Source organism: Phyllostomus discolor, chromosome 2 (assembly GCF_004126475.2).
Source record: "Phyllostomus discolor isolate MPI-MPIP mPhyDis1 chromosome 2, mPhyDis1.pri.v3, whole genome shotgun sequence".
Classification (NCBI taxonomy): Eukaryota; Metazoa; Chordata; class Mammalia; order Chiroptera; family Phyllostomidae; genus Phyllostomus; species Phyllostomus discolor.
The window spans coordinates 93,514,432-93,536,554 of record NC_040904.2 but is presented as its reverse complement, the minus strand read 5'-3'; the positions used below and the strand labels follow the sequence as shown (position 1 = coordinate 93,536,554).

The window sequence follows — 22,123 nt, the reverse complement described above, 5'->3', positions numbered from 1 at the left end:
ACCAACCACACATTGATGTTTTTCTCCCTCCTTTCCCTCTCTCTGTAAGTAAATAAAAAAAACCCAGGAAGTCCAGGAAGCTCAGGGGAAGGGGGAGGGGTGGGAGTGGGGAAAAAGGTACAGGGAATAATAAGCATAAATGGTAGGAACAAAACAGAAAGAGGGAGGTTAAGAATAGTATAGGGTTTAATCTCTAAAATATACAAAGAACGAATACAACTCAATGCCAGAAGACAAATAACCTGACTAAGAAACGTGCAAAAGACCTAAGTAGACACTTCTCTAAAGAGGACATACAGAGCATCTGTAGACATATGAAAAAAATGCCCAACATCACTAATCGCAACAGAAATACAAATTAAAACCTCAATGAGATATTACTTTACACCTGTCAGAATGGCTATCAACAATAAATCAACAAACAAATGTTGGCAAGGTGTGGAGAAAAGGGAACTCCAGTGCACTGTTAGTGGGAATGCAGTCTGGTGCAGCCACTGTAGAAAACAATACGGATATCCTTAAAAATTAAAAATGGAACTCCCTTTTGACCCAGCATTTCCACTTCTGGGAATATATCCCAAGGATCCCAAATGACCATTACAAAAGAATACACGCACTCCTATGTTTGTAGCAGCACTACTTACAATAGCCAGGATTTGGAAAACAGCCTAAGTCCCATCAGTAGATGAGCGTATAAAACAGCTGTGGTACATTTATGCAATGGAATACTACCCAGCAGTAAAAAAAAGAAAAAAGAAAAAGAAAAACAAGATACTTTTATAATAGCATGGATGGACTGGAAGAACATTATGTTAAGTGAAGTAAGCCAGTCAGTCAAAGACAGATACCATATGATCTCACTTATATGTGGAATCTAATGAACACAATAAACCAAGGAACAAAATAGTAACAGAAGCTTAGATACTTAAAATACATTAACAGCTGCCAGAAGGGGTCAGGGGAGATGGGATGAAAGATGGTGAAGGGATTAACCAAAGAACATTTATGTACAACCTGTGGACACAGGCAATATGGGGATTGGCTTGCAGTGGGGAGAGGGTGCAGCTGGATGGAAGTTGGGAAAGAGAGAAAAAGTGGGAACAACTGTAACAATATAAACAATAAAAATAAAACTAAAAAAAAGTAAGAATAAATCCACAATATTTTTTACAAATAAACTCTGGGTTTTTTGGGTCCCCCCTCGTAGTATTTAACACACAGTATATACTTAAACACTGATTTTTGTCTTAGTATAGAGCAGAAATGGCCATCATTCTATTTATAAAAATGAGAGTATAGTGTCCTCCTAAAATACTTGCATGTTTAATGTTAAAAACAACCAAATTACCCAAATATTTGAAAGGTAAAACTACAGTAACGATAGTGATACTCTTCTTATACACATCAAGAACACATGTGAGGTTAGGATCTTTTCAAAGAGGGTTAGATTTTACTCCCAGCGAGTGGATGCAGAGATGCTCAGCCATGGTGGCCTCAGCAGTATCCTGGGATTCCCTTTCTTTCTCCCACTTCAAAGAACTTTTTGCTTTTACATTAAAGTTCAGATCACAGTTTCTCCCTCGGCTCATCTGTAAACCTGAACTTTATGACTTCCCTCGAGGTATTTGTTTTAATGAGGCCATATCCCAACTTACTCGCCTGTGATTAGCGTAAATCTGATTTTGGGAGCACACAGAACCAGTGCATAACCAAATGTAGGCTGCAATACCAGTCTTTGGTTCCTTATTAAATAGAATGAAGGAATGCACCTGGGGGATTCCCTGAGCACTGGGAAAAACTTGGCATTTGGGGATAGGGTCAGTCAGGACCCCAGGGCAACACTGTTGTTTTTAGCCCATGACAGAGCAGCCACTGTAATTATGACAATGCATCTGAACTGGGCAGGCCTGTCGTGGGGTTAGGAGACTTGTGCAACACGACCTGGAAGTGTGGCTTGGACTTATGGGGCCCACACAACCTCTAAGCTGAAGCCTCTTGCAGGTGGCTGCTATTCACCACTGGTCCCAGCACCCACTCGAGAGCCCGAAGCCCAGTGGGGCACAGGGTGCCCAAATGCCAAGACTCATGGTGTGAGGAGAGATCAGTTTTGGGGCTTCCCTGCCAGCCTTGTTTATTTCCCCCATGAAGGGAAGACAGTCAGCAGTCAGCAAACTCCCCCACCCCACCCTGCTTCTCTCTGCTCTCCCCTCCATCTCTGGACCTCAGGTCAATTCTTCGCATCCCCCACACTCCAGGAAAGTGGAAGCATCTAAGCAAGGAAGACGCTGTCCCCAGCTGCTACAGGAAAGTTCTCAAGCCATTTAACCCAAAGAGCCCTAGCAGCCAAAATTGGTCCACTCCAGTGAGGGGCTTAGCTAGGGGGGAAGGCAGGAGAGAAAGTTGAGGCTTGTCCTGTTAAGTTCCTGCTGCGAAGGAGGAGCATTTCCTATCAGCTGGAATTCTCTACTCTCCTCCCATGCCATTTTTTAAAATAACAGCTCTATTGAGCTATAATTCACATGCTATAAAATTCACTGTTTAATGTGTACAATCCAGAAGCTTTTAGCATATCCAGAGTTGCAGAGCTATCACTATTAATTTTCAAACATTTTCATCAACCCAAAAGATACCTGAATGCATTAGCAGTCATTCCTCCTTCCCCTGGAAACAATATTTTTCTGTTTCTATGAATTTGCCTATTCTGGTCATTTCATAGAAATAGAATCATACAATGTTTTCTTTGGGACTGGCTTTTTTTCACATAGCATGTGTCTAGGTTCACCTCTGTTGTAACATGCATTAGTACATCACTCCTTCTTATAGCTGAATGGTATTTCATTGACTATAAATTTTGTTTATCCATTCATCAGTTGATGGACATTTTAGATGTTTCTACTTTTTGGCTTTCAGGAGTAATGCTATGAACGTTCAAGTGCAAGTTTCTGGTGATCGTATGTGTTCAATTCTCTTGCGTATAAACCCAGAAGTGTTATTGTGGAGTCATATAGTAGTTCTATGCTTAACATTTTGAGAAACTGCTAAACTATTTTTCATAGATTTCAAATTTTATAATCCCACCAGCAATGTATGAGGGTTCCAGTTTTTCCACATCCTCAGCAACATTTCCTAATGTCTGACTTTTTATTTTAGCCATCCCAGTGAGTGTGAACTGGTATCTCACATAGGTTTTGACCTGTTTCCCTGATGGCTAATAACACTGAGCATCTTTGCATGAGCTTATTGACCATTTCTTCTTTGGAGAAATAGCTGTTCAAATCCTTTGCTCATTTTTTAATGGGTTATTTGTCTTTTTCTTATTTAGTTGTAAGAATTCTTTACATATTCCAAATACAAATCCCTTATTAGATGTGTAACTTGTAAATATTTTCTCCCAATCCTTGAGTTGTCTTTCATTGTCTTGATAGACTCCTTCATGCATAGAAGCTTTTTACTTTTATTTTGATGAAGTCCAATTTTTTTTTGTCACCTGAGCTTTTGGTATCATATCCAAGACACTACTGTCTAATCCAAACATTATGAGAATTTAAACCTACAGTTTGTTATGAGAGTTTCATAATTTAAAATGTTACATTTAGGCCTATGATTTATTTTGGGTAATATTTTGTGTGTTTACAAAGCAGGGGCCAATTGTTCTAGAACCAATTGGTTGAAAAGATTATTCTTCACATTTTGAATTGTTTTGGCACCCTTGTCAAAAATCAATTTATGGTCAATAAGTGTTGGTAAGATTTTATTTCTAGACTCTCAATTCTATTCCATTAATCTACATGTCCAGATTTAAGTCACAAGTTAGCCTATGCCTTAATTACTGAAGCTTTGTAGTAAACATTGGAACCAAGAAATACAAGTCCTCCAATGTAATGGACTGAACTGTATCTCCCAAAATTCATGCACAGAAGCCCTAACCCCTAATGTGACTATATTTAAAGATAAGGACTCAAAGGAGGACATTTTGGTTAAATGAGGTTGCTATGGACTGAACTGTGTCTCACGCCCCTCTGCCCCAATGTCACGAGTTGAAGCCCCAACTCTCAATGTGATGGTATTTGGAGGCAGGGCCTTTGGGAGATAATTAGGTTTAGATCAGGTGATGAGGGCAGGGGGCTTCTTGATGGGATTAGTGCCCTATATAAAAACACCATAGTTTGTTTTCTCTTTCTTTCCCCATGTCAGGTGACAATGAGAAGGTGGTCATCTCTGAGTCAGAACCTAACCATGCTGGCATCCTGATTTCAGATTTCCAGGCTCCAGAACTATGAGACAATAAATTTCTTATCTATAAGCCACCCAGCCTATGGCATTTTGTTATGGCAGCCTGAGCTGACTATGACAAAGGTCATAAGGGTGAGGTCCTAATAGGACTGGTGTTCATATAAGAGGAAGAGGCACTGGGATTGTGCATAAACAGAGGAAAAGCCATGTGAGGACTTAGTGAGAAGCCTGCAAGCCAATGAGAGTGGTCATGCCAGAAGTCCACCCTGCTGGCACCATAATCTTGGACTTCTAGCCTCCAGAACTGTGAGAAAATAAATTCCTGTTACATAAACCACCCAGTCAAGTCTGTGGTATTTTGTCATGGCAGCTCTAACATACTAATTCATCCAAGTTTATTCTTCTTTTGCAAGATAGTTTTGGTTATTTTGGATATCTTGCATTTCCATATGAATTTTACTATCCACTTCTCAATTTCTACCAAAATGCTAGTTGGGATTTTGATAGGGATTGCACTGAATATGCAAATCAGTAGGGGTGAAGGGGAGTTGGCGGTTACTGCCATTTAACAATATTAAGTTTTCTGATCCATAAACATGAGATTCTTTTCATTTACCTGTCTTTAATTTCTTTCAACAATGTTTATTAGCTTTCAGTATGCATGTGTTACAGTTCTTTTCTTAAAGTTATTCCTAAGTATTTTACTCTTTTTGATGTTGTTATAAATAAACTGGGTTTTTTGGATTGTTAATTGTCAGCATATAGAAATATAATTGTTTTTTGTGTTTTGATAATGTATTCTGCAACCTTGTCAAACTTATTTCTAATAGGTTTTTATTGGCTTTCTTAGAAATATACATATATATATGTCATCTGCCAATGGGGATAGTTTTATTTCTTCATTTTTAATCTGAATGTGTTTTACACTTATTTTTCTCCCTTAATTTCCCTGGCTGGAACCTTCAGTACAATGTTGAATAGAAGTGGCAACAATGGACATCCTTGTCTTATTCCTGACTTAGAGAGAAAGCATTAGCTTTTCACCATTAAATATGTTAGCTTTTAGCTTTATCAGGTCAAAGAAATTCCCTGCTAGTCCTAGGTTGCTTTGTTTTGTTTATCAGGAAGCGATGTTAGATTTCATCAAACACTTTTTCTGTATTGATTGAGATGATCACACAGTTTTTGTCCTCTACTAATACAGCATGTTACATTGCCTTATTTTCATATGTTGAATCAACCATGTATAAATCCTGCTTACTTCTAGCATATAATCTTTTCTGATGTTGCTGGATTTGGTTTGCTAACATTTTGTTGAGGATTTTTATTTCTATATTCATAGGCATAATGAACATAAATATTGTCTGCAGTTTTCTTATGATGTTCTTCGCCCGGTTTTAATATCAAGGCAATACCAGCCTCATAGAGCAGGTTGTGAAGTGTTCCTTTCTTTTCTGTTTTTGGAATACTTTGCGAACAATTGCTATCAACTGTACTGTAAACATATGACAGCATTCACCAATAAAACTATCTGGGCCTGGGATTTTCTTTGTGGGTAGATTTTTTATTATTAACTCAGTCTCTTTACTGTCACTGGCCTATTCAGATATTCTGTTTCTACTTCAGTTTCCATAATTTGTAATTTCCTAGACCTTCATCCATTTCTCTTAGGTTAATGAATTTGTTGGTCAATTTAGCTAAAGGTTTCTCCATTTTGCTGATTTTTTCAAAAAAAGGCCTTTTGGTTCTATTCATTGTTTCTGTTTTTCTATTCTCTAGTTCATTCATTTATGTTCTAATCTTTATTATTTCCTTGTTCCTATTTACTTTGAGTTTAGTTTGCTCTCCTTTTTCTTTCTTAAGGTAGAAAGTTAAGCTATTATTTTGAGATCATTCTTCTTTTTTCATATAGGTGTTTATAGTTATAAATCCCCCTCTAAGATGTTCTTTAAGTGTATCTTGTAAGTTTTGGTATATATTTTTGTTTTCATTTAACTCAAAGTATTTTCTAGTTTCCTTTATGATTTTTTTATTTTACCCGCTGGTTATTTAGGAGTGTTCTGTTTAATATCTACTTTTGATGAATTTCCCAAATGTCCTTGTTACTGATTTCTAATTTCATTCCATTGTGATCAAAGCAGATATTTTCTATTATCTCAATCCTTTTGAATATAGTAAAGCTTATTTTATAACCTAGCATATTGTTTGTTTTAGAGAACACTCCAGTTATACTTGAGAAGGATATGTATTCTGTTTCGAGTGGAGTGTCCCATAGATGTGTTTTAGTTAGCTTACAGTGTTGTTCAAGTCTTCTATTACTCCATTGATCTTCTGTCTGGCTGCTCTATCTATCACTGAAAGTGAGGTAACGAAAGCTCCAACTGACCTCTGGCCAAGATGGAGGCATAGGTAGATACACTTTGCCTCCTCACACAACCAAAAGGATAACAACAAATTTAAAAACAAAAAACAATCAGAACTGCCAGAAAATCGAACTATATGGAAGTCTGACAACCAAGGAGTTACAGAAACATTCATCCAGACTAGCTGGAGGGGCGGACATGGGCAGTTGCGGTGCTGAGGACTCACGCACAAGGTGGCAGCTGGTGGACCAGGTGGTCCCACATTTGCGCTCAGATAAACCAGGAGGAACAATTGGAGAGCAAGACAGACCACGCAACCCAGGGTTCCAGCATGGGGAAATAAAGCCTCAAAATCTCTGACTGAAAAAACCTGTGGTGGTTGAGGCCACAGGAGAAACTCCCAGCCTCACAGGAGAGTTTGTTGGAGAGACCAACAGGGTCCTAGAATGCACACAAAACCACCCATCCAGGAATCAGCACCAAAAGGGCCAAATTTGCTTGTGGATAGTGGAGGAAGTGACTGAAAGCTGCCGGAGAGCTGAGCAAGTGGCACTGTTTCCTCTCAGACCCCCCCCCCCAAATACAGCATCACAACACAGAGACATGGGTTGCCCTACCCCAGTGAACATCTAAGGTTCTGTACCTTACTATGTAATAGGCATGCTGAGACAAAAACAATATGGACCAAATGAAAGAACAGATCAAAGCTCCAGAAAAAATACAACTAAGCAACAAAGAGATAGACAACCTATCAGATACAGAGTTCAAAACACTGGTAATCAAGATGGTCACAGAAATGGTTGAGTATGGTCACAAAATAGAGGAAAAAGTCATGGTTATGAAAAGTGAAATAAAGGAAAATGTACAGGGAACCAACAGTGACGGGAAGGAAACTGGGACTCAATTAATGGTTTGGAACAGAAGGAAGAAATAGACAACCAAACAGAAAAGAATGAAGAAACAAGAATTTAAAAAAAATGAGAGACTTAGGAACCTCTGGGACAACTTTAAACATTTCAACATCTGAATCATAGGGGTGTCAGAAGGAGAAGAGGAAGAGCAAGAAATCGAAAACTTCTTTGAAAACATAATGAAGGAGAACTTCCCTAATCTGGCAAAGGAAATAGACTTCCAGGAAGTCCAGGAAGCTCAGAAAGTCTTCAAAAAAGTTGTACCCAAGGAGGCACACACCAAGGCACATCAAAATTACATTACCCAAGATTAAAGAGAAGGAGAGAATCTTAAAAGCAGGAAGAGAAAAGGAAACAGTTACCAATAAAGGAGATCCCGTAAGACTATCAGCTAATTTCTCAAAAGAAACCTCATAGGCAAGAAGGGACTGGAAAGAAGTATTCCAAGTCATGAAAAGCCAGGACCTATATCCAAGATTACTCTACCCAGCAAAGCTATCATTTGGAATGGAAGGGCAGATAAAGTGCTTCCCAGATAAGGTCAAGTCAAAGGAGTTCATCATCACAAAACCCTTATTATATGAAATGTTAAAAGGACTTAGCTAAGAAAAAGAAGAAGGTCAAAATCATGAACAGTAAAATGACAATGAACTCACAACTATCAACAACTGAACCTAAAAACAAAAACAAAATGAACTAAGCAAACAGTAGAACAGGAACAGAATCACAGAAATGGAGATCACATGGAGGGTTATCAGCAGGGAGGGGAAGGGCGAAGAATGGGGAAAAAGGTACGGGGAATAAGAAGCATAATTGGTAGGAACAAAGTAGACAGGGGGAGGTGAAGAATTGTATAAGAAATAGAGAAGCCAAAAACGTATATGTATGACCAGTGGACATGAACTAAGTGGTGGGGGGAATGCTGGAGGGTGAGGGGATGCAGGGCAGAGGGAGGATAAAGTGGAGAAAAAATGGGACAACTGTAATAGCATAATCAAAAAATATATTAAAAAAAGAGAAAGGTCCAACTCTTACTGTTGAACTATCTATTTCTCCCTTCAATTATGCCTGGTTTTGTTTCATATATTTTAGGGCTCTGTTATTAGGTACATATTAGTCTATAACTGTTATAAATTCCAGAAAGATGTATCTTTCTATTATTATAAAACATATTTTCTTATCATTATTAATTTTTGTCTCAAAGTGTCTTTTGTCTGATATTACAATAGTCTAGCTCTCTTTCGGTTATTGTCTGTACAGTATATCTTTTCCCATCCTTTTACGTTTCTTCTGTTTATGCCTTTAAATATAATGTGTCTCTTATATTCAGCGTATAGTTGGATCATGTTTTTTTTTATTCATTCTGCCTATCTATCTTCTGACTGAAGTATTTAATCCATTTAACAATTTAATAAAATATCTTCAATTTTGCTATTTCTTTGTACATGTCATGGTTTTTTTTCCCCCTCTATTCCTCCATTACTACCTTCTTATGTGTTAAATAGATCGTTCTAGTGTACCATTTAAATTCCTTTAGTGTTTCTTTTACTGTATTTTTAAAGTGATTTTCTTGGTGGTTACCCTGGAGACTACAATTAATATCTTAACTTATAACCATGGATTATGTTTTACTTCAAGTTTCTTCTTGAAATTTAAATAGCCTAGTCAAAATTAACTCCAGAAAAGTGAAAAGGAGCTTCCCAACTCACAGGCACTGTTTAGGTACACACTGGGAGGCTGCTGTTATACCAAGTACCTGCCTCTGGTACGAACACTTACCTTGTCTAACAGTGCGTTCTGCCACAGTCTAAAGATACTGAGGTAACTTCTATCCCTTGCACCAAAAGATGTAAAGAAAAACTGAAAAGAAAAATAATAGAATAATTTTAGTGTCATTTTTAAAAAAGGGGAAAGTATCTGTCATGAAGGTCTGCTGGCACTTGCTATGGTCAAAGCAAGCTAATAGGTCATCACTGCCTACTTTACATACTATTTTTGTTTAACTTTTTATTACATTAGACAAAAAATAGGTAATTGGTGCATGAACAAGGTGTCTTTCAAACCGTATCTTACAGCAAATACCATTTTACAATACTTACTAGGGAAAGGAGTTTGAAATATATTTACATATATTTATATACTTATGTTCATCAGAGTTTAACTATGAAAATCAATCTAAATAAATTTATGAAAATAATCAATGTTATTTATTCTAAACTTTGCTAAGAAATGTGACTTGGTAGGCATTTAAGACAAGTATAAATAAAGAATAAGAAAGAATACAGTGGATTTCAAAGATAGATTTATTTTAAAGATCTTAATTTAAAATTATATCATAGTCTTCTCAAAAATCTAGAAATAGCTAGTGTGGGCTAATTATAGATATAAAACACCCATATTAACAATAAACTTTGCTTTGAATGTTATAGAAGAAAAACAGCATGTTTCAATCTATAATTCTATGTTTGCCTTCAGCCCTATTTCTTCCTATGCATTTAAGTGAATTTTTGCAAAGTCACATTTTAAAATAGGGATTTATGAGCAAATCTGACAAGTGGCAGCACTAACACAGCTTCTCAGTATATCATCTCTTCCAGTCCCCCTAGTTAGTGACATTTTATAATTAAATGCTTATTTTAAGGAATGAGAAAGTTCAGTTCTATGTTTCACTTATTAAATAAAATGTCAAACTAATATTTTGGGTGTTTATATTTTTCATACAAAGATATTAAAGGGCAATTTTCCAGTTAATAAATTAAAACCTTGCTATATGAAAGTCTCCATACTGCAAAACTTTTTATAATTAGGATATAGCTAGCAGCTCTTCCAAACAGGATTATATGTATAATATGTGACCTAATAATCACTACTTATTGTCCCTTTTCCCCTTCCTTAGATCAAACTGTTTTGCTTTTTGGATTGTAACCACCTTACAACCCTGTGTTCAGATATATAATAAGAAAAATCTCCTATTTCTTCTCCTTTTCACCACTATGTTATGCTTACTAATTCCCACTTCTTAAACTGAATACCTTCTTATCAACAGTACCCACCTTGTACACAACCACCACATTCTCAACTATTTTACAGTCCCATCTTTCTGGATAATCTATGCAAATGATCATCTTATTTTATTCTTTGCTATATATCCAGCTTCAAAAATTTATTAATAACTCCTGGTTCAATAATAACCTTAATTTGGAAGGAGTTCTAGATAATAATATCTCCAAGCTGCTGGGGCACAGAACTTATGCTAGAACCTAAAACAGCTGGAAGCCATGATTCATCCTCCTTCAATACATACAACATGTGAATCTTTAGTAGTGCAGGTATTTTCCCGTGATGATGGAAAGAGAGACCTCTGAATCAATATTGTGAGGTGGTGAGAACAAGCGTGTCTGCAGTTCAGCTCCCTGGGTTCACATCCTAGCTCTACCACTCAGTTCTATGACTTTGAATCACTTTTCTTTGCCTAAGTTTCCTTATCTACAAAATGAGAATACTTAAAGTAGCAAATTTTGTGAGAATTAAATGAGGAAATATATGTAAAGAACTTAAAACTGAGTCTCGAACAAGTCGTGTTCAGCAAATGCTAGTTGTTATCATTAAAATACCTGAAATTCCATTACATAGATGGGAAAAAGTCACACATGAGCTTAAGAAGGCATCATTAGGCCATTCACTGCAGCACCATTTGTAATAACAAAACAATGGAAATGAACTAATGGTCAAGGAAAGCATGGTAAATCCATTCTATGAAATTCTATACAGCATTTTAATAAACAAAGGTAGGTCTCCCTTTATGTGCTAACCTGTGACTCCAAGAGATACCATTCGGTTCTTTTTTAAGAAAGGAGAACTAAAAACCAGCATGTATAAAAGGGCATTTACTTTAAAAACACAGCAAAACTACACACACACACACACACACACACACACACACACACGGAGGTCTGAAAAATACATACCAAACTGATAACAGTGTTTTCTTCTAAAAAAAGCAGTGGGGTTGGGAGTTATAGTCATGAAAAAAAGATGTTTAAGAATTGTCATGGGGCCCTGGCTGGCATAGCTCAGTGGATTGAGCTTGGGCTGTGAACCAAAGCATCGCAGGTTCGATTCCCAGTCAGGGTACATGCCTGGGTTGCAAGCCATGGCCCCCAGCAACCGCACATTGATGTTTCTCCCTCTCTCTCTCTCTCTTTCTCCCTCCCTTCCCTCTCTAAAAATAAATAAATAAAATCTTAAAAAAAAGAATTGTCATGGGTTTTAAGCATGGCAGAGGAGTGGCAGAGGAAATGATGAATTAATTGTAATAATAAGAGTAAGTTTATTTTAGCTCTTCTTCTCTTCCTGAACAGTTCAGCCCTAAAGGTGTTTGTGGAACAGAGTAAAGTAGGCATCCGTCCTAGAGGTGAGGGTAGAGGTAGAGGAGCTTCAGCAGCCCAAAGCAGGGTGTTGGGCCAGAGAAGAACATGGAGGTGGTCCACACTGAAGGGCTGCCCTGTGCAGAGTGTCAGAGCCTGAGTGGGCAAGCAGAGATTCCACAAACAGGAGTGGTCTGGAGCACAGTGTTAAAACAAGAACAAGGTGGGGGGCATGAATCAGAACCTGGGGTGGAGGGTGCCCATGTAAGTGGATAGCCTGGTGTGAGTATCAAAGCCCAAGCATGGTAAAGAATGTGGCCACGCACAGGGTAGCCTGAAAGGCACGTCAGAGCCAGGGTAGGTGAGGACAGCACCTACCTTGTGACGGTGTCCATGAGGGTGATTCCGAGCTAGGGAGTCAGGGCCTGAGCAGGGTGAAAAGGGTGACCAAAGTGACAGACTGGCACAGAATGTCACAGCACAAGCAGGGAATGGAGAGCATCCCTGTGGAGGGACGACCTGATGCAAGGCAAAATGGACACAGGGAAGGTGCTTGGTGTGCAGGGCAAAGAGAGGCTTCACAAGGAGACAGCATCCGTGCTGCGGTGGGATGGGCAGCAGCCTGACTCGAAGTGTCAGAAACCAAGCTGGATGAAAGGGCATCCATGTGGTGCAGGAGTGGCAGAGCACATGAAGATTGGTTACATGCAGGCCAAATGATAAAATAAGTAAATATATTAAGGATAATGGTGGCCTGGTTTTTCACAGTCAGGGAAAGGAGTTACAAATATGAAAGGGAAAAAACAAAAATGAACTCTGTGGTGCTGAGTAGCAATTAGAGGTATTGATGTGAATTGTGGTTTATGGCAGATAGGTAGCTAGATAGGCAGATAAACGATGCATGTGTGGGTGTACCTGTGTGTATTGTGTATACAGGTATGTAATTATATGTACTTATATATACCTTGTTCTGCCCACTTAGAGTTCTCAGGAACAGTGATACCTCAATTGCAATGAACACACTGGCTTCTAAATATCCATCTACCCTAAAAGAAACCAGGACTCTTTGGAGAAATGACTGATTCCAGGGCTAAGCAGGAAAAGCCTGTAACATCTTGGGCTAAGAAGCAAGGAAATGCTCAAACAATGCTAAGAATAGTCAAAAGGACAGCAGACCTAGATTGGGGAGGGGCTCCCATTGGACAAATTTGTGACAATTTTAGAATCAAAATAAATAATGGTAGTAATAGATTAAAACTCATTGAATAAAACAAGAAACTATGAGATCATAGTGATATAAGTAAATAAATGAAAAATGTAAGTTTGATGAGGAATAGGTATTTACCTAGTTTCAAAGTAGCTTGCAGCAAATTATTGTCACAAAAAAAAATAGACTAGCTTTATAGTAAGTCTGGCAGACATCACCTTAATCAGGTGATCAAGGTGAGTATCACCAGGAATGGTGCAAAGTGAATGGGGTGTCATCTGACAGGATGAACAGAAAGAACAGAGCATCACTTCCTGTTATTTCTGCCAAAACTGCATAAGCTAAATTTAATCACAAAGAAATAGCAGACAAACACAACTGAGGGACATCCTATAAAATAACTGAACTGTAATTTCCTAAAAGAGTTGAGAGCATAAAAGCCAAGGAAAGACTAAGGGATTGTTCCAGAATAAGGAAATTAAAGACTATGGCAACTTAATGTAATATGAACTTCTGAACTGGGTCCATTTGTCACAAAGGATATTATAGGGAATTGAAGAAGGTTTGAGGACTGAAGAGCGGTAACAACCGATGTTAATTTCTTGATTTTGATACTTATCTCGTGGTCATGTAGAGGACGTCTTTGTGGGACATACACACTAGAATATGTGGGTTGATGTCTGGAATGATGAGGCTTTAGAATAAAAACTTACTTTCAAAAAGTTCAGAAAGGGAAAGTTCTTTGTACTGCACTTGCAAGGAGAGGATTATTTAAAAATAAAACAAAGTGCATTTTAAAAAACTATGAGAGCATTTCTGTCCCCACTTCTCTCTCTCCTTTTTCTCTTTATTTTTTCATTTCCTCTTCCTTCCCTTCCACACTTTCCTTCCTTTGTTTCTTTTTCTTTCCCAACAGTATGCTTCTAATGTCACACACAAAGCACTAATTAATTTTTACGTGGGTATAAAACGATTCTTCATACATCCCCACTAAGAAATGGCAGATATTACAGGTGGATAAAAACATGATGGCGGGTAAAGATAACTGCCACCCTAAAAAATATTATAGTGATCATGTGTTACTTGTAAGCTACCCAAACCTCTGTTCACTAGAACCATTTTTTTTTATTAGTTGCTACTGTGCATAAAAAGCCATTATGGAATTATTAAATAGGACTTGGAAGTAATAAGTATGTTTTGCTAATGCTTACTCTATCTATTTCTCACAATGAAAAAATGATAAATATGAGAGAAATTTCTCTTTAAAGTACAAAAATATTAGCAGTCATTTAAAGTTAATCAGTAAGTATTTAAGTGTACAGAAATCTAGTAGGAAATTCAATGTATCTCAATTAGATATTCCTAACTCCGAGAAGAATTGCTTATATTCCCAACACTGAAGCAGATTTTCTCCACATTATGTAATAAGGCAAAGGTAGAAAAGTTTTTCACCTTTTCACCCTCTGTAGCAATCTGGATAGCATTTGGGATAAGTCGAGCAGTTTTCTCCTTGGTCATGAAGGTTATATTCTTTAAAGCAATAGAAATCTAAACACACAAAAGATGAAAAATCACAAAATGGATTTTTTCATAATACCTATCACACCAAATACCAAGTATTACCCTGATCTAATCAATACTAGAAAAACCTAAAGGAGTTAATAATATTAATTACATGCTTGCATTCTCTGAGAAAAACAGAGTGAGCAGTCAGACTTTCTTCCCTTCAGTAATTTCCCCCCATCAACTCCTGTCTCTAACATTAGTGTGAAGTGTGAAAAGACATGTGGAAGTTCATGTTCTACATTAACACACGCACGTAAAACTCGGGCAGTCTGTCACATAAGACATGACTTCGCCGGTCAAAAGGATGTATATTCAAGCTTTTTTCAATCTGAAATCTTTCTCCAACTGTACTACATATGTACAAACAGAGCTCAATGTATTAAGAAAAATAGATTGCACACTTCTACAACACATATACTGTGTTAACATATATATAGGTATAGATATACAAATATATGTAAATGTACTTTAGGAAGGATAAATGGTGACAGAAGGAGATGGCTAGGGTGGTAAACACATGATACACTATACAGATGATATACTGTAGAACTGTATACCTGAAACATAATTTTATTAACATATGTCACCCCAGTAACTTCAATAAAAAATAAAAAATTAATAAAGTACATTGCTTTTAGGAGGCCTGCATACATTTCTATCCAAGCAGTTACTTGTATTAACAAATCAAATCAAAATATGTCTTACTGTAGTTTCCCATCTGAAGATGTTGCTATGGAAACATAGCCAGTTTTCTGAAAGGTATAGTCGTCCCTGAAGCAAAATGTCCCTCTGAAGAGCACAAGCATAATCTACATACACAAAAACAAGGAACAGCTTAGTCACAAAAATATGGCAACTTCATAAATCTTACACTGCTTTAATGCATGGGAAGTCATCACTCTTCATTCCTTAGTTCATTCATTCATTCATTCATTCACTAATTAATTCTTCCTGCACCAGGCACTAGGGCTACCAGAAAAGGATCTTGTCCTCATGGAACACAGTCTAGAGGGGAAGGCATATAATAAACAAATACATTTATAAGTACAATGACCAAAGTGTGGAGAAAGCTGTAAGAGAATACAACAAGGCATACATAGATAATGGAGGACTGGGCAGGGAAAAAGTATGTCAGGAAAAGTTTTCCAGAAAAGGTAATCTTTAAACTGAGATCTAAAGATCAACCAATAAAGGGTCAGCTGGACCATGAGGGCATGGTGTGTGCAAAGGCCCCATGGCAGAAAGAAACACAGCACATGAAGCAATTATATAGAGAGACCTCTGGCCCAAATAAGCTGGAGAAGCTAGATCATATAAGGTGTCTCAGGCCATGGTAATACATGGTCTTGATGAGAACCCATTGATGAGTTTTAACTGGAAGGGGCATGATCAGTTGTATCTTAATAAAGACCACTCTATTCACACAGTGAAAATGGATTTGGATAATTCAGCTGGAAATCCAGGGAGAAACTGATGGTGGCTCAGACCAGATGACAGTATTAAGATAAATAAGTAGTTAGATTCAAAGATATTAAGAGATAGTGTTGATGGGAAATTGGTGATTAATTAGATGTTGGACAAGGGTGAGGGAGGGAACAAGGATAACTCCAAAAATTTTAGTTTGTTTTAAAGCTGATCCTTTCCACCTCAGCACTCAAATCTAGCAAAATCAAGACTGCTGGTAAATGCCACTGCCTATCAACAAGTTAAGACCATCGAAAGGTCTGTCTCTTTCGATAATGTAAATAGTATTGCTAAATTATCAGTAATACAAGATATAAAGAGCTGCTTTGAGGAGATTTAGTTAAACCAATACATTTTAAAAACATATACAGTGATTAGCAATTTTAGGAAAAAAGTTATGGAGGTTGTTAATCTCAAAATATTTACTCATGTTAAAATTCTAAGCCAATACTGAAAATTGAACAAAGTAATGGGCTCTTCAAAATGCTTCCTTCAGCAAAACAAAACTGAGATGTCACCAAACAAAAAATTCTAGTAAATAATTAAGCAGAATGAGTTATTCATTTACTAGCATGCTTCTCTAAAACAGGGATTAGGTTAAAGGTCACCTTGAGGTATCCTGAAATTTTTATCTAAATCAGTGAAACTTTTTATTAATTTAATGCTTCTAAAATTTCATGTCAGAAAAATATCTGGAAGACTTATTAAAACACAGATTCTCTAGGCCCCTCCCCCAGAGTTTCTGACTAAATGTCTGGGGTGGGGTGAAGAGTTTACATGTCAATCAAACAAGCTCCTAGGTGATGCCAACATTGCCGGTCTGTGGACCATTCTCTGAGAACTACTGCATTACTTCACATTAACTATGTTCAAAACTACCGCAACCAACTGGATTACTTTAACTGAAGACTAATATAGGTTGATAGACCTTTCCAGTGCTTTTAAAAACAGTTTCTCAGAAACAGGTATAGTAAACTTGTACCTCAATAAAATTTAATTTTTATGAAATAGCATTCTAGCAATATATCCTATACAAGAAATGACCAAAATTTTTTAAAAGTTAAAGATTTTACTATTTTCCTCCCAATTTCCTTACTAATAAATAAGCATACAATTATCAGCATTTTATTTTATTTTATTTTTTACCTATATGCATGACCCATGGACATGAATAATGGTGGGGGGATTGCCTGAGGGGGTGAGGGTTGCTGGGTGGAGAGGAGCAAAGGGGGAAAAACTGAGAAAACTCTAATAGCATAATCACTAAAATATAATAAAAAATAAATTGGTGTTTTTTTTGTCTTTTTATTGTTGAGTTGTTTAAATATTCTGGACATCAGATCCTTCTCAAATATATGATTTGCAGATAATTCCTCTCATGCCATAGATTGTCTTTTCACTTTCTTTATAATATCCTCTGATGCACAAAAGTTTTAAATTTTGATATAGTCCAATTTATCTATTTTTTTTCTTTTGTTGCTTGGTGTCATATCTAAGAATTCATTGCCAAATCCAGGATCATGAAGACTTGCTTGTGTTTTCTTCTAAAAGTTTTATGGTTTTAGCTTTTATATTTAGGTTGTTGGTCCATTTCAAGTTAAATTTTGTATATAGTGTGAGGTGGGGGTCTAATGTCATTCTTTCCCATGTGATATCCAGTGTTCCCAGAACCATTTGCTGAAGAGACTTTCTCTCCCTATTGAAAGATGATCACATGTTGTTGAAAATTAGGCAACCACAGGCATATAGTTCTGTTTTATCGTTCAAGTCTGGCTCTTTCCCTGGCTCTCCAATTATTAGCATTTTAGAAAGCGATATTCTACCTGATTTGAGTCATGCTAACAATTTCATTCATATAAAATGGAAATAAAAAAGTAATGTTTATCAAAAATCATTTTATGGATTTTATAACTTATAGCTGTTTACTAGAAAGTTAAAATAAAATTAAGTAAATTCAAAAGCAACATAGGCCAATTTGATACCCATGTTACATCAACTTACTATTACATGATCAATTTTGGCATAAGCAAATGGCTCCAACTCAAAGATTATTTTAATAATTATTATATAACAATGGATATAGTGGAAATTTATACTAAGTGTTATGGGAATACAGATGGAATGAACCATCTGTACATACTTCTAGAGTAAGCTTTCAGAGTAAGTACTATGCACATATTTAAATAAACAAGATGTGCTATCTAGTTTTACCAAAGAATTTAAGCATATCTATCCATACAGGAAATGACAATGAATGAAAGAATGTGTTTTTTAAATGAGATGATGAGACAGATGCCATCAGAGCTTTGTGAATCAGCTGGGTGTCTTCACTGATAAACAGCACATAGCACATTTGCATTCATTACAAATATATGTAACTGCCAAGGTGGAGCCACTTTAAAAGTGAGTTTTGTCTTGTATGTAAAATGAATACAATCGTATGTTTAAAATGTAAGAATTTTACTTGCTAGAGGATGTTTTAACATGGTGATTTGGCCTCTGCTTTTTTATAGGTTTTATACATTTTAGAATCAATTTCTCTTTAAGGTGGCTCAGATTTTTCAACTCTTGTGCACATAAAATTGAGTTCAAGTTCACTGTGCCTTTTTTCTTTACCCAAATTTTGAGTTAAAATTTCATGTGTTAACTGCACCCTATTCAGACACTGTAGTCTAAATTTTTGAAATTGGTGCTCACTAAAAGTAGGAAATAACAGGGTCAAAGCTAATTCAGGTCACAAACTTCGGTGAAACCCTTAAAGTCCAAATCTTCTTGATACTGTGAATCATACCCCTTCCAGTTTAGTTTCTTCTGGACTCGCCATACTTACTGACAGTTACCTTTCGGATTTTACACACGTAGAGATTGAAATGGGTCTCTAATGCGCCAATTCCTATTTCCTCTTGTGTTTTAAGTGCAAACTAACATAAGTGAACATTAGCATCAAGTAGCATAGACAGACATATGTATGTATTTGCTTGATTCAATTTGTTGCGACCTTATCAGTATGGAATTGGACCTGAGCCATTTCATAGATAAGGAAACTAAGTATTATATATTGTTACACTCTTAAGTTTTCAAAACAGTGTTGACAAATTACATTATTCTTATTTTTTAAAACTCAGTTTAAAAAGACTAAAACATTCTTTCAAAAGAGGCTTCTAAACATGTTCCCAGTTTTGGAAGTGGGCTTAGGTTTTGTAACCATTATAAAAAGCTGCTATTGTCTTGGCTGGTGTAGCTCAGTGGATTGAGCACAGGCCTGTGAAGCAAAGGGTCACAGGTTTGATTCCCAATCAGGGCACATGTCTGGGTTGCAGGCCATGCTCCCAGTAGGTGATGCATGAGAGGCAACCACACATTGATGTTTTTCTCCCTCTCTTTCTCCCTCCCCTTCCCCTCTCTCTAAAAATAAATTTTAAAAAAATCTATGAAAAAAAAAGCTATCAAATGCAATTTAAAAAAAGAAGAAGCTTGCTGGGATTTTCATTTGAGGGATTTGAGATGCTAACAATATTAAGTCTTCTGATGCATAAACATTTATTGGATCTTCTTTTATCAATGCTATCAGCATAGAGAGCCTGGACATTTGCTAGATTTACACCTAAGTACTTCATTATTGGGAGGTTCTCATGTAAATGGTATTTGTGAAATTCAAATTCCAATTGTTCACTGCCAGTATGTATTAATATGATTTTTTCTTTTACCTTCAATTAACTTTCAATCCTCTGACCTTACTAAACTCACTCATTAAATATAGATTATCTGAGATTTTCTACATGAAAAGCAAAGATACCCACTGTAAAAAATATCTAGAAAGATATCCACAAAATGTTAACCAAAATTATCTATAGGTGGTAGGATCCCCAATGACTTAATATTTTATTTATACTTTTTTGTATGGCTTTAATGTTTTATATATTACTGTGTCATCAGATTAATTTCTTTCAATAAAGCAATGATGAATATGATATATTTATGAAAGCTTCCACAAAAAGCATTTCATTTCAAGAAACATTTGGAACACTAATGGAAAATACCTAATATTTTAAACATCTAACAAGCTACTTTGAATTAAGAAAAACAAATAACCACTAGAAAAATGAGCAAAGTTTATGAAGAGAAAGCTTCATAGAAAAAGAAATACAAATAGTTTATACACATATAAATAGATCATCAACCTTCTTATAAGTACTGCACACTAACCAATTGCGCTACTGGAGCTCCATCAACCTTCTTCATAATTAAAGAAATGCATATTTAAACAATGATTATGTACCATTTCTATTTACCAAATTTTACTGAAGCCAAGTTCCTGAGGTGTGGCCAAAACAGGTACTTACAAACACTATTGATGAGAAGAAAAACCAATTCAACCCTTTGGAGGATAACTTGGCAACAGTGAACTTTTTAAATGCCCATTACCACTTCGCCACAATTCCACTTCATAAAATTTACCCTACAATGTATGTACATGTGTGATAAAACAAATGTACAAGAAGATTCAATGTAACATTATTGATAACAGTAAAAGACAGGAAGCAATCAAAATGTCTATTAATAGGGGTTATGTTGAATAAATTATGGTTCAAAATTCATTCAAATAAATATTAAGCAATCATTAAAAGAATGAAGTGAAGCACAATTCTCTTAGAAATATATGTATTTTCCCCTTGAAATACACAGGGTAGGCAAAAGTAGGTTTATAATTGTGAGTATGCAAAACACAATTTATTCTTGTATTATTTATTAACTATTGTATTATTTTCCCTACAAACAAATGTAAACCTACTTTTGCTCCACCATGTATACAGAAAATTTCTGGAAATATCTGTAAGAAATTACTAAAAATGATTATCACCCAGGAAGGATGTTGGAGTGATCTTCATTTGTTAGGTAACACCTAGGAACGAGAGGCCAGAGGTAAAACGGAGGCAGGGCCCTTGCCACTGCAATCTAGCAGAGTGCTTGCAGTAATACAGGAGACTTAGAAGCAGAAGAAAGACATGTCTCCCCAATTAACACAGCAGTCCTAAGTTGGGTTTGATAAGATTGTCGGGGGTCCTGAGCATTGCAAGCAAAATAGCACAGGAAGAGGGGAGAGCCCTTGATACTGAGCTGAGAAAAGGGGCTTCTGTAACAATCTTACTAGGATTGTCAGGTGTTCTGAACATCAATGCAGGAATACAGGAAGTAGTCTTTGAGATTCTATGCTGGGAACTGGAGCCTCTGTAACGATTTCACTAATTAAGAAAAAGAACCTTTGCTAACTGAAAAGACAGCCTTTGTAGCTGTATGTTATTCCCCAGGTTTAGAAGGAGAAGGGGGCGGGGGACCTAGAAGCTGAATAAGGTATATAACCCTAAAACCCCATAGTCAGAGCACTGGGATTAGCTGAGTGCCCACTTGTAGCTTTTTGCTCAAAAACTTGCTACCTCATTTCCACTATACATGTTTGTCTCTCACCTGAATCATTCTCTTTTGAGCAAGACAAGAACTGAGGGGAGGGAACCTCTTGACACAGCTCTCTCTCTCCCCAGCCTAAGGCATTAGAGGACCACACTCTTTTCACCAAAGCTCTCTTGCAGTATTTGAACATTTTATCTTGAGAACGTAATACTTTTAAATGTTCTTAAAAGTTGCTTTAATTTATTATTACAATTTTTAAGATACTGGGCTTTAAAGTACTTAGCTATCTACAAGTTCAGCTATGTTGAATTGAATACTGACCAACAGTATCAGAAATCTGAGAAATGTCTTTGAGTAAATTATTTAAATAAAGCATATACTAAAACTAAAATATACTTCCATATTTTGATTGTAAAGTATCTACATTAAGCTTAGATTAAAAATAAAGCACTTTTATAAGAAAAATGACTAAATTGTTCCTCTTAAAATCTGTTTCCAAAAAATCTATCTGAAAGATTACATGAGTAAAGACTTTGGTGAGTTCCCACCAAGGTGGAGGCATAGGTAGAAACCCTTTGCTTCCTCGCACAACCAAAAGGAGGA

At 36.4% G+C, this 22,123-nt stretch overlaps 1 protein-coding gene across 3 annotated transcripts in view; it reads right to left on the bottom strand.

Annotated features, from left to right (window-relative positions):
- The window catches only part of GRAMD1C (GRAM domain containing 1C), a 102,195-nt gene that overhangs the window by 47,692 nt on the left and 32,380 nt on the right, over positions 1-22,123 (bottom strand). For all 3 annotated transcript variants that reach the window (XM_036018114.1, XM_036018111.1, XM_036018115.1), the window contains 3 exons: positions 15,353-15,456; positions 14,534-14,629; positions 9,287-9,367 (listed from right to left, as the gene is read on the bottom strand). In XM_036018114.1, coding sequence (XP_035874007.1) covers positions 9,287-9,367; positions 14,534-14,629; positions 15,353-15,456 — 281 coding nt within the window. The remainder of the gene's footprint in view (positions 1-9,286; positions 9,368-14,533; positions 14,630-15,352; positions 15,457-22,123) is intronic.